Genomic DNA, 18,210 nt, shown 5'->3' with positions numbered 1-18,210 from the left:
TTTCACAAATGCTAATGATAACACGCAAATGTTTCCCAGGAATCATGTTTACCACATTCACCATCTTAGGTGTTAGCATGCTAACATTTTCTAATTAGCACTTATCTAAGACCAATGGGAATGTTAGTTTTGCAGGTATTTGGTAGGTAAATAAATTTGGTAAATTTGAAACTGTGGTGGTTAAAATTTCATGGCAATCCATCAAGTAGTTGTCAAATAATTTCACTCAAAACCACAAGTTTCAGCCTCATGGTGGCACGAGAGGAAAAGTGAGGATCACTAAAGCCAGTTGGGTTCATCCTCTGGGGCCAACGAATGTCTGTAACAAATTTCGAGGCAATCATCCAATGATTGTAGAGATATTTCAGTCTGAACCAAAGTGGCAGACAGGCAAAACCACAGAGCCATGTTTCTAATGTGGTTAAAAAGCCAGTAAGTGGACCTTGAGCTCTGTTTTTTATTCTGTTTTTCCTACATCTGCTCATGTTGGCTTTCACAACTTAAAATAAGAGGGAAAATAAGATGCTTGTACCATCCGTCCATCAAACTGACATATGTTATTCCTTACACACCTGTAGAGGCCGAGCCAGACGCTCCTGTTTTTAGCCAAGAGCTGTATTTCCTGGTTCTCTGTCTTGTCTCTAATACTGGCCAGGTCTGTGAAGCGCCTCCTGCAGTACTTCTGAGCGTCAGGCCAGCTCATCTCCTGCTCAACAAAAATGAAACGCTCACTGGCATCGTAGGTTCCTGTGAGGAAAAGAAAGAGGGATCAGAGAAAAACCCTCTTAGCATCCATCAGTGTGCGTCGAAGCAGGAAGATGCCATTGTATGTGAAGATGTTTCCCTGTAATTACACAATGCTTTTTATCATTCATGTTTCTATCTATGAATCGATTTGAACTGAGACCATCATAGCAGATGAAGGGGTTTTGCAGGAAGCATCTGGAGTCCTCCCACACCCCTCCACTCCACATCTTCACACACATCTGGTCCCCGAGGAAGTTGTCGGGTTGACCATTGTCCCAGTTCCTGTAGTCGCCCTCTACGCCTCTGTAGTAAAGGCTGTCTGAAGATGACCACCTCCAGCTGGTGAGGTTATCGTGCAGCCCGATCCAGGCCTTCTGTGTGACGCCGCCGGTGGAGTCCTGAGCTGTGTTCACCAGCCGGTTCATGTCCTCTGTGTCAAAGACGGTGGCCAAGTCAGTGTACCGCTCCCTGCAGTACGTCTGGGCCTTCGGCCAGGGCAGAGCGGTACTGATGAAGTGGTACTGAAGAAGAACGGCGTGGGCGAGAGGACACAGACCTGTGGATGGAGGACAGTGGCAGTTATCAGCAGGAAGTCACTCACCGTTTTATGCCATTTATACCATAAATGTATAAGATATATTTACCTGTGAGCAACAGGAGAAAAGACTGTCTCCACTTCATGTCCAGTCAGCTTTCTTCACACTTTCTTTTTTTTTTTACTGCAACAAACAAAAAATTTACTTTTACCAAACACTAAATTGGTACTAAAGGAACAAGCTAACATTTCACAAGGTGCACAAAGCTCCAGGCAGCGGTGGAACAAGGTCCATTTACTTAAGTACTGTAATTAAGCAGTTATGAGGTACTTGTTTTTTTAATTGCGAATATTACTTCACATTTCTTCTTGAAAACACTTCATTAGGACATGTTGTACTTCTTTTCAGCACAGAGACATTAAAATGCTACTTGAACATTTATACATCAGTAATAATAATCTAATAAGCATTGTGAGTGCTTACTTTAAGTTAGTACGTTATTATAAAGTGGTAGTTTTTCCTCACAGGTTTCACATTAAATAATTTAATCTTACACCTTTGATTAAATACAAAAACATCCACAAAAAACTGCCTAGTCTAAAAACAGAGGGAGAAATATACTCATGTCTCAAAAAACCTGCATCATTGAATTCAGTAATTTAAATTAAGCTGCTAGGAATAAAAGTCAAATTAAAACATGTCTTTAGTTTAATTACATTTAAACAAAATACAACATAATAATGGGGCTCATTTACCTGTTGCTGCTTCTTCGTAGAGTTGAACTTGTCTCTGGGTTGTTGTTTTTCTACGTTGCTGGTCACTAAACAGTAGTCACTAAACTGTCTTGTGCACAAGGAGGATACTATTTAGGAAAATGTTCTCACCAGACAAGTTTCTTTCTTCTCCACATACTTTCTCAGCACAGTGACAATTTCTAGAGCAGAACAGGTTTTGTTGCAAGGAACAGGTGGGGAAGTTGAAAGGTCACATAGCACAGGTCGCTTATAATTAAAATTAAGCTTATTTAAATTTTAAATAATGCATTACTTTGCATTTCTATCCATTTTATTTTTGCATAGATGTTTTCTACTAGTTTAGTTTGAGAAGTCGCAGAGGGACGAAAGGACTATACAAGCCTACAGTTTCTTGGCACAGCCTTTTCACTTCTTTTACTGGGTTTTATGCCGCTGTATGTTGGAAAACATATCTAATCAATTCTGAGAGACTAACGAACCGACAAACTGGATTTTAATCAACAGGTCCTCCTCAATTTAAGTGATTGGGTCAAATAAAAGTTTGGCTTTTCGATAACTGCTCAGAATCTGGAAATCACACAAACAAGCCGATCCAACTTCCTGTTAGGAGGTGGGTTGTAAAACAAAAACACTAGAACCAGACACATTAAAATTTTACCCAAAATAAAAGAAAACAGCCACGTCACAGCTTCAAACTCGCTGAGGGAAGCATTCTGCAGCTCTCCGGAAGAAAACAGACCATTGAAAACAAACTACAGTTCCTTTTAATTTTATTACAAAAACAAAAACAGGATTTTTCAGAATTAACAGTACAACATATCTACTCAGAATGAACGAAAAGGGGACAAAGAGGAGGACAAGTGCTAGGGAGACAGTGTGTGTGTGTGTGTATGTGTATGTGTGTGTATGTGTGTGTGTGTGCCTGTCTGCATACGTTTACAAACCCATTTAAAAAAAGGAGAAATAATCAGAAAATGTGTATCTGCCCCCCCTCTTCAAAAAATGACAAAATGTTCCATCTTATTAGCACAATTCAACAATCACTGAAGAAAACATGAGGGGAGGTGGCGAGGAGGGAGGATCGAGGGAATCATAAGCTTCTCAGTTATTATATAAAACACTTGGCAGAGGATATGTCAAGTCCTGTCTTTTATTATCCATTAGTTAAGAAAGTCATCTTTTTAAACAGAAAATAAACAATGCTTTCAATAAAAACCCATTTAAACACACATGCACGCACACGCGCACGCACGCACACACACACAGACAAACATGAAACCCTGATGGATGGATGGAGATGGGAGGAGGAAACAAAAGAGAATGAGGAAGGAATAAAGAGGGAAAAAGCTAATGAATGAAAAGTGTGTGTGTCTGTCCTGCTGGTTGTTTCTTACCATTTCAACATGACACTTCACTGACCAACACAAATAAAAATAAAAAATAAAAATAAAGGGGCTTCTACGTCTATATACACGTCGTGTGTCTGAGCGTGTGTCTGTGTGAAGTGTATGAGTGGAAAAAAAAAAAGAGCCCGTTGAGGTTTTTTTTTTTTTTTTTTTTTTTTTGGGGGGGGGGGGTTTGAAAAGGTCAAGGGTCAGCTAGGTTATATTTAGCGCAGAGTGTGTGTGTGTGTGTGTGTGTGTGTGTGTGGTGTGTGTGTGTGTGAGAGAGAGACATTTAGTGCCGTCGCCTCTTCTTGGTGGGTGGAGCTGGTGTCCGGACCTTTCTCTTCCTGTTGGAGGTGTCCTCATCCTCATAGTGACTCTCTCTGTCAGCTAGAGGACGACAAGAGCAGAAGTTACTCCATTACCATTCTTACCAATGAACACGTGGTTTATTTATTTATTTATTTATTCGTTGATTGATCTTCATTTTCGTACTTTGTTTTCTGGGTTTTCTTTTCCCCAGATGTTTAGTTTTTGCATCAGTATCAACTGTAACAGACTGAGTGTGCAATCGAATTTAGTTTGTAGTAGGGATGTTCCAATCACATTTTTTTTTTTTTTTGCCGCCGATACTGATAATCTATGAGTGAGATTGACCGATACCCATCATTAGCATGCATTGCAGATGGCGTACGTTATAGTCCCACACATGGTGTTTTGGTGAACTGTCGCACGACGCTACAGTGAACAAGGTGGGAGGCAGGACTACACAGCACACACTCTCAGCCGCAGACAGATTATTAACCACAGGTGATCGGCTTTAAGGTGATCGTGACTACAAGTATCAATGCCGATCTACCGATCACGCATTATTAACGAACATCGGCCAATCAGAGCATCCTAATATGTAGGGCTGAACAATATGCAAAACAAATCTAAATAAAATTTAACTTTTATATAAATTTAACATTAACTGACCAATGAAGAATAAGCTGCAGATACAGACCTTTCCTGGCTTCTTCCTCCAGCTCGTCCCAGTCTTTGCCGCTCTCCTCCTCACTGCCCAGTGACGCACTGTAGTCTGCAAAACACAGCGCACGACAGTCGGTAAGAACTCTGAGTGCATGTGTGTGTACAAGTGTGTGAGTGCAAGGAGAGGAGCTGATCAGAGAGCAACAGTTTGCTAAAAATCTTTGACAAGTTTGTACTTTTCCTTCATTAAGATTGTGTCAGTGTCAAGAAACAGGTCAGTTGTTTCTAGCAGTATTTAATTTAACCATTTCAGCTTGAACAAATGTATTTATTTGTCAATTGACTAATCATTAGATGTCACATAAAAAATAAAAAAAAACTGATTAAATCATACCAGAGTCCTCTGTCTCTGAGCTGTAATCCTCATCGCTGTCTTCCTCCTCCTCCTCTTCTTCATCTGCAGACGGGTTGAACGTTTCATCCTCCATTTCAGACTCTGAATCTTCCTCTCCGCCACTTCCCTGAAACGAGGCACAGCAAGATATAACCACAAACACTAAAACACAGAATGTTTTTGTTTGTAATTATTTATGATTTAATTATTAGATAAAAAGTAAAAAATGATCAGCTTTTCATCCCCGGTGCTGAACGTACCTCGCTCTCCGGGTCTAAGAAAGACCAGCCTCCCTGCTCGAAGAAGCCCTCGGGGTCATCGACGATGGTCTTCATGATCTTGGTCCAGTTCAGAGACTGGACTCCTTCTGTGTACTTGATGTCACACGAGCTGAGAAAGAGACAGAAAACATGTTAATGCACAAAAACCGGAGCCATAGTTTAATCCAAATAATATATATATATATAGAAAAACAAAACATTGTTTGAACTGGGTCTTACTTGAGCCACTCTTTGATGGGGTCAAGGGAGTTGACGGGCACGGCGTTGATCATGGTGACCTTCTTGTTGTAGTCCTTGTAGACGATGACTACGTCGAAGTTCTTCAGGTGGAACTGCACACGCTCAAAGTGGACCAACTCCACCTCGTCCAGAGTCACCACAAACGGCGGCTGGACATGGACAGGAAAGAAAAGGACAAACATTTTTGGTAAATTACATCATTATTGGAAAAAAAACAAAACAATCACACTTCAAAAATAAAAATGTGCTTATTATTCTATAATAATCATTATATCTTGATTAGATAAAATTAGATTTTAATTAGATAAAACTAAAACATTTTGACTGTTTTTCCAGAACAGTATCTGAACATTTTTCCAGAAGGTTTTAAAAGCTGATGAAGTGAATCATCTGCTTCAAAACCAGTTACAACAAAGTAGAAACGGTGCTCCGAGAGCTGCACTCACTCACCCATTCAGTAACATTGACAAGGGAACTGGACGTGGGTTGTAGCAGGCAGGTACTCCTGTAGGGGGCACCCTGGAACCTGGAAACAAAGACACAGCAAAAAAAACAAATCAGTCAGCTTGCATATGGAGCCTTCCTCACTCTCCATCTACTCCTGTGTGTGTTACAGCATTCGCTGCCTCGCTCACCCCAGGTCTCTGAAGGGCACCTCGAACTCCAGCTCCTCTTTAGTCAGCGTCTCCACCTTCTCGATGAAGTTCTTGAAGGCCGACTTGAGCTTGTGCCTCATCTCCCGCTCCATCTGCTCGGCGTACAGGTCGTCTCGGTCGTGCATGTGTTGGTGTTTGCCCAAGTCTGTGGTGATCTCCCCGACCTCCGTGTAGAACTGGACGTCTGTGTGGCGTCTCTTACCGAACATGATGGCGTTCTGGAGGAAAAGTGACGGGCGAAATGAAACATTAACAACCCTGAAGTTATAGTTCAGTAGAACATATAGATGTGGATAAACAGCATAAAATGGATGGATGGATTAACTAATGAGAAATGATTAACGGACTCTACTGCCTGAAATGGCAAGAGAAATATCAAAGTAATATTTTAGTAAATAAAATTTTTTAATATTTTTTTTAAGTCTTGTAAGGCTTTTGTTTAGAGGAAACTTAATTTAATGCTTTTAAAGACTTTAAGACGTGCAGATACCCTGTAGTGTTTTCTGAAGGGAAATTGTGTGTTTTGTAAAACTACTTTGTTAGCTTAGATTAGCATAGAGAGTGGAAACAGTGAGTCCGGCTCTGTTCAAAGGCAACAAAATCCACCTAGCAGCAGATCTATGGCTCACTAGTTATCACATTTTATATATATATATATTTATATATATATATATATATATCTGATTTGTTTAACCAGTTCAATCAAAAAATGCAAAGCTTACTCTCCTAAATGTCAGAATATTCCTTTAAAGGAGAAAAGTCTGATCCAAAGTGGATGAGCTAATAAACGCACCTTGAGGTGGAAGTGCAGTACAATGATCATCTCCCCGTCACACGGCTGGAAGATGGCGTGTTTGATGTTGTTGTAAAGGATGTCCACTTTGTCACCGCGGACTGACGTGAAACGGAAACCTGTACGAGGAGACCGGAGTTAACTTTAAGCCTTCACGCTGCACCGATGACAGTTCTTATATTCCTGTGTCCTCACCATTAGTATGCGCCTCCAGCGAGCCCTGCATCCTCTTCTGTGCAATGTTGGGTCTGATGTAGAGGTCTTTGAGTTTGGGGTTGCTGCGGTTGAGGTTGATGACCAGCGAATCTTGCTTGACGATGCCCTCCTTCTCCTTCTCTTCGGCCTCTCGCGTCTTGTAGCGTTTCTGTACTTCCTTGATGATGCGGAAAGCGTTCTGCAGGTTGGTGGAGGGCACTGACGTGTCGCCGGGAGCCTTCAGGTTGGACGCTCGGTACGTGCTGAGGGGAAGGGGGAATGGAGTTGACAGAGGTCAGTACGATTACAATTATCAGGATGATTATAAGCTTCAGGGGAAAGACTTTAAATCAGTTAGAACAGTGGAACAAAGCAAATAATTAAAACTCACATTTCTTTGACAAATGTGGCATCAGGGTTGGGGAAGATGTTTCCCTCCTGGCGCCCCAGAGAGCTGCCAGGGACGTAGAAGTTGATCCTCAGGTAGGTGTAGTCTCCTTCGACAGACATACTGATGTTCTGGACCGGACAAAAAAAAAAAAGAAAAGAAAAGAAAAAAAAGAACAAAACAAAAACAAAGATCAGTCAATGTGAAAGACTGAACAAACATCAGATGTCATAAGTAAGAAAAACAAATGCTGGTGGACAGTTGGAGATAACCTCAGTGTACCTTGATGGTGGCGATGTGGAACGGCGTAGCGATACCAAAAACGGGCATGACGACGGTCTCGTACTTCTTGTCGATGAAGATCTTCATCTCTCTGATGTCTTTTTCTCTGGGCATCTGAGAGACATTCTTATAGGACACGTTAGATTTTCTGGCCCTGAGGGGGAAAGAGAGTGGACTCAATTAATGACCACAAACTTAATTACAGCTTTGTGACTTCACAGAGCTGTTGCCTACAGCTCGTTAGGTTAGGGACGCACGAATCGCTATTGACCCTGTTATTGAGTTTATTAAGCAGATTATGTATCGCACAGATGTGACAATCCACATTAAATAAGTTGTTCAGTTTTGATGCTACTGCTGTTACTCATTACTACTTCACTGCGAAACTGGAGGCGTTGACAATTATAATATCAGATAAAGTTTTTAGCACCAGGATGCGGTTTGGAAACATTACACAAAGTGTGTGGTTAAAGAAAAAAAAAAAAAAAAAGTTGTAACAAAATAAAATAAAAAAAACTCTTTGCAATCGGAATTTAAAAAAAATTTTGTTGATCGTTTTGTTTTGTCAGGAAATAAAAAAAAAAAGGATGAAACCAGACACAGGTGAACTGGTTAGAACTGCATCAGCTTCCAAAGCAGCTCAGTGGTGTCTTTAACTTCTGTGTCAAAACCATTAAATCACGCTTTAAGATCCAAGCTTTTCAAAAACAGTGTCAGAAATCAACAGCCCCATTTCACAGAAAAATTGCTTTCACACTGACCAAAGAAAAAAAAAAGAAGAAGAAAATAAATGTGACAGCCTGGATGCAAAAAGCAACAATGTGGAAAAAAAAATGATGAAATTGAGTGTGTGGGCAATTTCTCCATGAAATCTCAGCCGTTATAATCAGTATGAGGAGAGAAAAGGACATTTAAGAAATATTTGGGCACTAATGTAGAGTTACAAAGATGTTGATAAAGCTGAACTTTGAAAGTTTTAAATGCCTTCCTTCTTTTCTAAATCTTTTTCTTGACACCTCGACCATGAGCGATCTGGCCGTAAAGTTCAGATGCTGCCCCCAGTGACATTCAAACCTCCATCTCCTAGCGCCCCCCTTCAGGCCTCCACCACTCACTTCTGAATCTGCTGCTCTCCTTTCTGCTCCGTCAGACGACGCTTGGCTTCTTCGTTCAAATGATTGGCCAACTCCTTCTGGTGAGCCCGCCTCTTCTCCTCCGCCGTCATCTCATTCTGAGTTTGAAAACAGACACAGCTGAGTGACGGCGCAGAGACACCAGAGTCCAAGATTTTGTAAAACAAAATGAAAAAAAAAAAAAACACAACACACATGCAGAATACAGGCATGTGTTACAGCTTTGGATGGTCAGAAAAAAAAAAATAAAAAAACGCACAAAAATAATAATAAAAAAAAAACACTGAAATGAAAATGAAAAACTTTTTCCCATCAGCAAGTGGATTTTTACAACTGAAACAGGTCAGCCGATGAGATTTTAGAAGAAACAATGAATACTTACCTTCCCAAGTAGCTGGTAGAGTACAAAAACATTCACACTCTTAGTTATTGACAGTCTGTCAAGGTGGCACATAAACACTGACCACATATTTAACCACACACTCACTCTGGTTCTGTCCGCGAGCAGCGCGGCGCTCCGAGCTCCCTTCCCCAGCAGCTCCTCGGCATCGTCGCCATCTTCCTCCTCGTCCTCCTCATCGTCATTCTGAGAAACACAAAAACAAGACATGCCAGAATATGTTTCAGTAAGTTCTGTCCCTTCTGCGGTCGCCTATACTGGATTTTAATGCAGCTGAACTCACGTTATAATTGTTATCATTTACAGGTTTCTGTTGTAAGACTGTTCTGTTGACCAGCAGGCATTACCAAGCTGCAGAACAAAATCATTTTACGATCACATCGTCAGACAGAAAAACACTACATTGTCTCTATTTACATTTAAAATGACTGACCCTAGAAGCAGCAAAAAAAGGTCATTCAACTAGAATCAAGAAGCATCTGTTTCCAGCTAAAGCAGATGCAAACGTCTATTTATGCCTGTAAAACATGTAAGAAAAACAACTCTACACTGTATTAGACATGTGGCTGCTGGAGAGCAGAAGTTTGACTCCTGAAACCTTTCCAGTGGACTTTGAAACCACGACTGAGCCAGATGCTGTATAGTGTTATTATAATAAAAAGACTACAACATAAACAATACATGATACACTGGAAAAAATGTTTCTAATACTTGGGAAATTGTCTATATATCTGTGTGTGTGTGTGTCTCTCTATAAGGGACCTATTAAAGACAGACTAAAAGAATTGTGTTGCACACATCAACTCATATTTACCTTGAAATTAAATTGAAAATATCAATATAATTGCAAAAAAAAAAAAAGAAAAAGAAAAAACTGATACAATGTGGATCATCAGGTATAATTTTTTTTTTTTTATATTTAAAAAATAAAGTAAAATAAGTATCTGCTCAGCTTCAACTTATTTTGTTTGTGCGATTACTGACAAGAAGTTGAAATGATGAGATGAGACACTTACCTTCAAGAAGATTCCCACATTTTTGATCTTCTTCTTGACTGGTGTGAGTATCGTGGCGGACTCTTCCTGTTACACAAAGATTTCTGGTTTTTTAGACGCTGTAGAACCGAGTGATGTGACTCATCAAGTTGGGAGAAGTAGATCTTACCTCATTGATCTGTATTGTGTCACCAATAAACAAGGCGTACTTTTTCTGCTCTTCTTTCTTGCCATCTTTATTCACGAGGTCAGCAAAACCCAAACTGATACTCAAGACCATGCCTGGAACACACACACCCCCACACACAGGTTACCAATTTAGGTTTAACTTCTCAATATCAAAACAAATGGCAATCACTAAACTTTTGTGTCTGGATGTGCTGAATTTAAATTCCCCCTAAAAACAATTTAATCCAACATGGAGCATCATAGAAAAGCAGAACAAAACTACCTATGTCTTCAGGTAATCAATAAACTGTCAAATTCTCACCTTTTTTCAGTTTGTACTGGTTTTTCGTGTTCAAAACCAAGGAGCCTTCCCTGAACTCAATTCCCATTGCAAAGCTACAAAGAACAAGAACAATGATGACGTGAGTGGAAAAGCGTGCGTGCGCATGACGCAGAAAGGCGGCACTTGTTTGTATTTACCCGAGGTTTTTGGTCAGCTTTGATACGAGGTCCGACTTCTCCTTCTTCACGTAGTCCAGAACGGCGTTGTAGGCGTCGCAGATTTTTACACCTGTGGAGGTGACAGAAGGTTTATTAACAGAACCACAGACAAATATGCTCAACACGCTCATTGTTTCTTTATTTGGTGACAGGGACCTCGCTTCTTATGGTGACTACCCTTTTCTTCTGTTTATTCTAGAGCCACAAAGATTAGCAAATGCTTGTTTCAGCTTTTAAAATGTGAGGATTTGATTCTTTTCTCTGTCATATAAATTAGTTTTATAATTAGTTTTTGTTTGAATTAAACAAGCATTTTGAATAAGTCTCCTGAGGTTCTTAGAAGTTGCAATGGACATTTTCCACAACAATCAATCAAGCGAATATTTGATTAAATTGATGATTAACAAAATATTTAATAAGTTACAGTCCTAGTTTCACAATAAAATTGTTTTACACAGAAGCTTCCATTCTACCAAATCAGATACATTACAAAAAGTGATGCATGTATAAAAATGTTGAGGATTATCATTCAGGTAAAATATTAATAAATAAATCAGAATACAGAGCAGAATCTTGCAGCCTCTTGCCATTTGTTTTGGATCACTAACAAATTGCAAGTCGCTAACATAGTGGCTTCCCAAAGCTCCCACTCTTCTAACATGCTCCTGAACCCACCGTGTTTGAGCTCTTTGAGCAGCTCCTCCTCCACCTGCAGCAGGAAGTTGTAGTTGTCCTGCATCTCCTGAGGGGGGTCCACCATGAGGGTTCGCACCAGGTTGGAACAGTACGACTTGTAGCGGATCCCCATGGCACACGTGATGGCACCGAAGTGCATGTGGTTCTTATCGCTGATACAGAGAGGGAGCAGTGCCAGTTAAAAATCACAGAACAGTGAGATTTATGCTCAGCTAAGGATTACGGCTTTTCTCTCGTCAACCTCTAGGTCAAAGGTCAGAGGATCAACTCTTTCCCTGGGACTAGGAAGGAACCAGGGTCTTGTTCTAGGGCACTTCAGAAGGATGAACCCCACAACAAAGATTCATCTGTGAGATCTGATTATTATTATTTCCCAAATCACTGCTTCAATCAGTATGGAGCATATTTAATCCATAACAAACTCAAAATGAAAAAACAACAAGCTGTGGCAGACTGATTTTTTTAACCTTAAGATAAAACCAGCTAAGCCAAACTACTTGCCCCTCGGCAATAGGGAAATTTTCAGTTTGTCTACTGTGACAATAAATAAGCATCTTTGGGTTTTTAACTACTGATTGAACATTAGCAATCTCAAGCATTTTTCTCCATTTCCTGACATTTAATAGACCAAACAACTGATAAAACAATCAGCAGATTAATCGATAATACAATTAATCACGAGTTAAAGCCCTATATAATTTGTATTGTAACATAAATTGAAAAATAAATAAATAAATAAATAAATGAATGAATGACAAATAAAATCGGTACAAAGCCATTTTCCCCACACAGATGTTCAACAGATTTTATAAAATCAGCTTCTATGAAGATCAAAACATGTGACTGTGACGACGGGGTGAGCTACCTGACAACGCTGAACTTGAGGCTGTAGTTTCCTCCGCTCTGGATGATGGGAGGATAACACATCTCCACTGTGGAAGGATCGGCACCACCCAGGTATTTCTTCTCCTCGATGGCCTTCTCTACCGACTCGGCCAGTTTACTGTGGCGCACTTTCTGTTGGGGAGGGGGGGAATAAAACAGGGATAGTTCAATACCATCTTCTGGACATTTACCTTTCACAGAGACAAAGATGAAAACTTATGCTTATGGTGAAAAGTACAAGCTCTTATGCCCTCATGGACTATTTTATCAAGTCAAGACATTCCTAAAAGTTTGGACTAATTATTTGGTAAAAACAGGATGCTTTCCACAGCCAATGATCCCATTAAAACTCTTTAAAAAAAAGAGAGAAATAAAAAGGAGCTTGTCACGATACAGTTTGCAGATCACAGTTCCAGTGCTGCGTTCAGTGTCAGCAAAGGAAAAGCTCCCATTACTCTGCTTCAGGATTTTCACACATAATTCCAAGATGATTTAACCACTGCTAGTTTTGCAGCCACATCACCTAAGCAGTCTAGATTAGCTACTTCTGCATTGTTACCGATTTGCTGTGATTTATTAACAATTGAAACCAGATGCGAAGAAACTGCACAGCTCTTTTCAAATCAGCTGAATCGATTGTATTGGTATTAATATTGGATATTATTTAGATTTTATTTTACTGTTTCACACCATTGCCGTTTACTGTCCAACATTCGCAAAATCTCTAATAAGGGAATCCAACTGAGAAGCGGACATGGGCAGTTTCCCCAACTTGATTGCTTGTCTAAACTGACTTTAAACCACAAAAGCTCCGTTGCATTGACCTGTGCATTAAAGGTTGCAAAGGTTTTGCCCTTATTACCATTTTAGAAAGTGAAAAATTAGAACTTCAGGGAGTGTTTAGTGAGAGCATACTCTCGGGTCATAAAAATGATCAGATTTACACACAGTATGACACAAATCAGCTTTAGTTCCAGTGCAAAAATACCTGTTGTTCCTTCTTCTCACCTCATCTGCATCAACGATCTCCATGACGCGTTCCTTGAAGAACTTGGAGTAAACCTCGCTGGTGATGGCCGCTGCCTTCTTCATCAGGCCGAGCTCCCCGTCTTCCTTCACCGCCATCGTGTACGCGACCACAGCGCTGATGTCCACCTGCAGGCAATTCGGGACAGAGAACCATTGGTAACTAAAATACAGACACACGACTCCTATTCTTTATTCCTAACAGTCTTAAAATGTAGTTTCAGTTGATATGTTAGATAACATCTTACCTTCTCCAGTCCTTCAGCAGTGATCGTGTCATTCCAGCTCTTCATGTACTCTCCAGGAAACTTGTCCTTGCTGAACACCCCAACTGTCTTTCCTTCTTTGCTGCCTCGGATCGCCTCAATCATCTTGTCAAAGTTGGCCTTGTTGCTTTCATTCTGAAAAACACCAATACAACAGGTTTTTTTTTCTTCAACATTTTTTCCAGTATTTTCCAGTAGTATGTTATTATAATAATAATAATAATAATAATAATAATAATAATAATAATAATAATAATAATAATAATAATAATAATAACAACAACAACAACAACAACAACAACAATAATAATTCATAATTATATAATTAATTAAATCAATGCGATCTGGATTCAAATAAGCAGCACAAAAATGAATGACTGGATTTCCCCAATTAAAAATTGTTAATTCATTGAAGTTAATGTAAGTCTTTGCACTTTATGAGACAATGAGGGTCTACTGAACTGAACTACTGAACTGTAAACTGAAACTGAACAGCATCCTATGAGCACAATCCACTGTCGCAATGATCCTGCTTTTAGTTTATAGGTGTCTAACGTCTCACCACAGCCTGCAATCAGATACAAAAACTATTTATAACTAACATTACTGTCTAAAGCAGGCAGGAGAAAATAGTTCAGACTTTTATGAATGAAATTTAAGACTTTCTCATACTTTAAAAAGGCATTTATTTATGAGGAAACTGAATTCAGATCTATATTTTAAAAAATAAAAGGTTACAAGGACACAATGTCACTGAATCACTGTATGTGCTATGGGCTGACTCCCCCCATGGTAGTGGATCTAGCACATTTAAACCGACTTATATAGAGAAAAAAACCCACAAGGTAGGTTGAAAACTTGTTGAATAAACCACAAAAGGGGAAGCTTCAAATCTTGTTTTGTCAAACTGACTGCACAACAGATTCCTCTTGCAGACAAGGCCCAATCATGAAGAAACCGCACCCTCGTGTCTTCAAATCATGCACAGACAATTTTACAGTGTGTTCTTTCTACCTTTTCCCTGGTGAGCAGGGTGATGGGTGGGGCACCATTAGCGTTCTCGTTGCCTTTCGTTACAGCCACCTGTTTGAGGAAATCCACCTTCTTCTTGCTGGCGAGGAAGATGATTTTTGTGTCGCAGAACACCATGATGGTATCTGTCAACTCGTAGCCAAACAGCCAAGTCTGAGAAAAAGAAAAGAGGGTGAATTTATTATCTGAGCTGAGAAACAGTAGATGTAGTGTGATAAATTCAAGAACATGCATTTAGCTTTAGCTACAGTGCAGGTCAACACTAATTTATGGTCTTATGGTGAAGATAACGACACAACAAAGAAAGCAGCCTGTCTTTACAGCATAAGCAAATATATGCATATCATTTAAAAAAATATTATAATTTAGAAATAATGTCTTCACAAGAGATTCCAGTAAATTTAATCTGCACAGAACATGAAGTGACAGTGGGAAACTGCCTATATCCAGATCATATCAAGCAGCACCTGAGTGATGAGGCCTGTGCTTGGTACTCTGTGATTTTATCATGCTACTTTGGCTGGGATATGCCCTTACCTGTATGGCTGTGGATTTGGCGTACACAATCTCCTCGTCCACCCCGACAGACACCACGATGGCGTCGACTTTTCCAAACTCATCCTCTCCTTTCTGGAAAAAAAGTCACATAAAAGAGTAGCACATGTGAGTTAATGTTGTGCATGAAAGAAGAAATCACAAGACCAAACTGAGGTACATCCACCACCTACAACATCCACAGTATTTATTTGAGATTTATTCATTTTGTGAAATCTAGAAGACAAAGTGCTAGTTTCTATTGTGAAGTTAATAAGAGTGGTGAGTGTGTTTGTATGTGTGGAAACAGCTTCACTGAAAAGTTGATGTGTGACACTTTATCAGCACCTGATGCTGTATCATTTAGCCTCACATAAAGGGGGCTACAAGTCTCACAAAGCTTATCTAAAGTCTTTAAATAACGCTGTAATAATGCACATAAAACGCTCTTAACGTGCATATGAACATCAGAGCCATTCATCTTCGTAAATGAGCTGCAATTTCAACTGCAAACATCATGTTACAACTTCTTAAAACGAGTTTAAGCACTTAAAAAATAACCACAAGTTTACCTGAAGTGATTTAACACATGTAAGACTTAACATAAAGTAATTTCCAGAAGCTGCAGGCACCCTGCACATGTCACTTTATTCTGATGCTAATTAGCCAGCTAACATTAGCATGTAGCGACCGTTACAAGTGTAAACTGACAGTAAGGTTAAACAGCTTGGTAGTTAGCCAAATGTCAAGCATAACTACGTTGTAATTTATGTTTTGCGAGCCCTTTAACGGGGGTTTAGTCATCAATTTAGCCAGCGCAGGTCCACTACAAATTGAACTGCTTGGCTAGCTAGTTAGCTCGGTGGTAAACTTAGGAGCTAGCAGGCTAGCTAACGTGGTGAATGGGATAATTGGTGTGCTAACATGAGGTGGCTGATACAAGAGTCTGATACAAGACACTGTAACATCTTCCAGTTCTAAATAATTTCAGTGCAAATAAAGCTGGTCACATAGTGGAGACCGTGGCCTGTGCCCCCCCTCCACCCCTCGGTTGTCGGTGCTGGATGCGGGCAGGGAGACCTTACCGCTCACGCCGACAACAGAGTCCACTCGCCCGGCTGAAAAACGCGGCTAACTCAGAGGCTTGCATCTTCCAACAGAGCTACTTTCTCCGCGTTCAAATTAAACACAGAAGACACATTGACTCCCACAAATCGCCCGGTTTTACCTTCCAATTGCTGTATAATCTCTTGATCCGGCGGTAGTAAGCTTCCTTGTCCAGGTTTACCGCCATGGTCAGTCCTCTGTTGCAAACTCCAGCTCCCGGCTTCGCTTCTCAGCAGGCCGGAGGATGATGATGATGATGATGATGATGATGATGATCCGTGTCAACTAACAACAACGCACTTTCTTTCCACGCCTGCCGAGACACCACTGCGAGATGCTGCTGCTGCTGCCGCTGCTCTTGTAATTTCACTACAGAGGCCTCTTCCACTGAGGAGCCATGTAAAACAAACCGCGCACTAACCTAAATAACCACCCACCCGGTTAAAATACACGAAATTATTAAAAGGCAATATAATTTCTCCCTTTTCTTCGCCACTCACGACCACGCACACACCAATCTGGTATAATTAAGACCTCGGACCCCCCCTCCTCTCCTTCCTCCTGTGCCTCTTTTTCCTCTCCCTCCCCCTCCGGCTCCTCACATATCAGCTTTTATAATAAACAAACGTTATTCAAACCCATTATGACCTAACTCAACCATGGTGCTCGAGTCTATCTAAAACGTTTTACGACAAAAAATAAAAACAGATGTCTAAACACTTTATGGTGAATTCCTTTACCTCTTATTTATTACTTTGTAATTGTATTTAATGGTTTATGGCGCATTTTAATGTAATTTGTAGCAACAGCGCCTCCTGTCTTGTGTTGTCCACGCTGCTTTTTCCCGCCATGGTGGGTTTTCCCGCCATCGTCATCAAACACTCCTATTGACGTCAATCTCGCGATAAAAACTGCATTGAAGGTACCACCTGCATGAAACTAATTTTTCTGCCTGTTTGTGACACTTTTTTGATCACAAACGTTTTTGATCAACAAGCACATTGTTGAACATTATATATATATGTGAACATTATATATATTATATATATATGTATATATACAGTAGTGGAGAAAGTATTCAGATCCTTTACTTAAGAATACCAGTGTGAAAATACTACATTACATGTAAAAGTCCTGCATTTTAAGTTTTACTTGGGTAAAAGTACCTAAGTATTATCAGGAAAAAAAACAACAAAAAAAAAACAAACAAAAAAAATATAATATATATATATAAATATCAAAACTATTTGTATTCAGTGTTGTAACACATGAATTAATATTGAATTTTGCAGCATTTTAACATTAGCTGATGAAGGTGGAGCTGATTTCTTAACTGTGAACATCATATCGTGTTTATTCCCCAAAATAAAAACTGCCAGTCTAGCTCGGTTATTTCAGCTTGTTTCCAACAGAAATTCAAGAACATTTTAGAACAATTTAGAAATGAGTGTGACCCCTAACTCTAACCCTTCAAAGTAAGATTAATACAAGGAAATAAGTGAGCACTGCTTTAGAATCAAGAAAATATAATCTTATACTATTTTATAATTCATCCATGCATCACCTGTGTGAAACTTCCATTTTAAGCAGCATTTTAATGCTGGCCCATCAAGGTAGAGCCGATTTTATGATATTGTGTTTATTCCTTGAAATAAGTGAAAATAAATCTGCCAGTGTAGTTCAACAATTTCAACTGGATCAGTTTGATTCTGCAACATTTTGGAAATTAGTGTGAGAATAGTCAGAGACAGAATAAGGGATCGCTGCTTCACAATCAAGAAAGAATGTGACCTTGCTCTATGAATTTCAAAACTATTACAATGATTGAAAACAGTGTGGCATT

General features: G+C 39.7%; 1 protein-coding gene across 2 annotated transcripts; it reads right to left on the bottom strand.

Annotated features, from left to right (window-relative positions):
* Positions 1–3,663: 3,663 nt before the first annotated feature.
* Positions 3,664–16,920, bottom strand: supt16h (SPT16 homolog, facilitates chromatin remodeling subunit). 2 transcript variants are annotated; one of them, XM_022768170.1, is made up of 25 exons: positions 16,489–16,920; positions 15,264–15,356; positions 14,709–14,879; positions 13,677–13,829; positions 13,411–13,557; positions 12,383–12,534; positions 11,497–11,669; positions 10,801–10,891; positions 10,643–10,716; positions 10,322–10,434; positions 10,174–10,239; positions 9,245–9,343; positions 9,140–9,151; positions 8,740–8,855; positions 7,625–7,778; positions 7,346–7,473; positions 6,955–7,217; positions 6,760–6,878; positions 5,946–6,184; positions 5,761–5,836; positions 5,290–5,459; positions 5,050–5,179; positions 4,790–4,916; positions 4,430–4,504; positions 3,664–3,813 (listed from the first exon to the last, which is right to left on the bottom strand). In XM_022768170.1, exons 1-25 carry the CDS (start codon positions 16,552–16,554, stop codon positions 3,716–3,718), a joined length of 3,105 nt encoding a protein of 1,034 aa, XP_022623891.1. In that variant the 5' UTR covers positions 16,555–16,920; the 3' UTR covers positions 3,664–3,715. The 2 variants fall into 2 exon arrangements, with proteins under 2 accessions (XP_022623891.1, XP_022623892.1); XM_022768171.1 differs by lacking the exon at positions 9,140–9,151.
* Between the last annotated feature and the right edge of the window lie 1,290 nt (positions 16,921–18,210).

The sequence above is a fragment of the Seriola dumerili genome, unplaced genomic scaffold, assembly GCF_002260705.1.
Source record: "Seriola dumerili isolate Sdu_G_001 unplaced genomic scaffold, Sdu_1.0 BDQW01001435.1, whole genome shotgun sequence".
Taxonomy (NCBI): domain Eukaryota; kingdom Metazoa; phylum Chordata; class Actinopteri; order Carangiformes; family Carangidae; genus Seriola; species Seriola dumerili.
Note: the sequence above shows the minus strand (reverse complement) of the source record. Positions and strands in the feature narration are given on the sequence as shown.

Coding starts and splice junctions, on each gene's coding strand:
- supt16h (XM_022768170.1), bottom strand. CDS start 16,554: ATGGCGGTAAACCTGGACAAGGAAGCTTACTACCGCCGGATCAAGAGA. Junction 15,357..16,488: donor GATTATACAGCAATTGGAAG/GTAAAACCGGGC, acceptor CTTTTTTTCCAG/AAAGGAGAGGATGAGTTTGG. Junction 6,185..6,759: donor TACTGCACTTCCACCTCAAG/GTGCGTTTATTA, acceptor CTTTTCCTCCAG/AACGCCATCATGTTCGGTAA.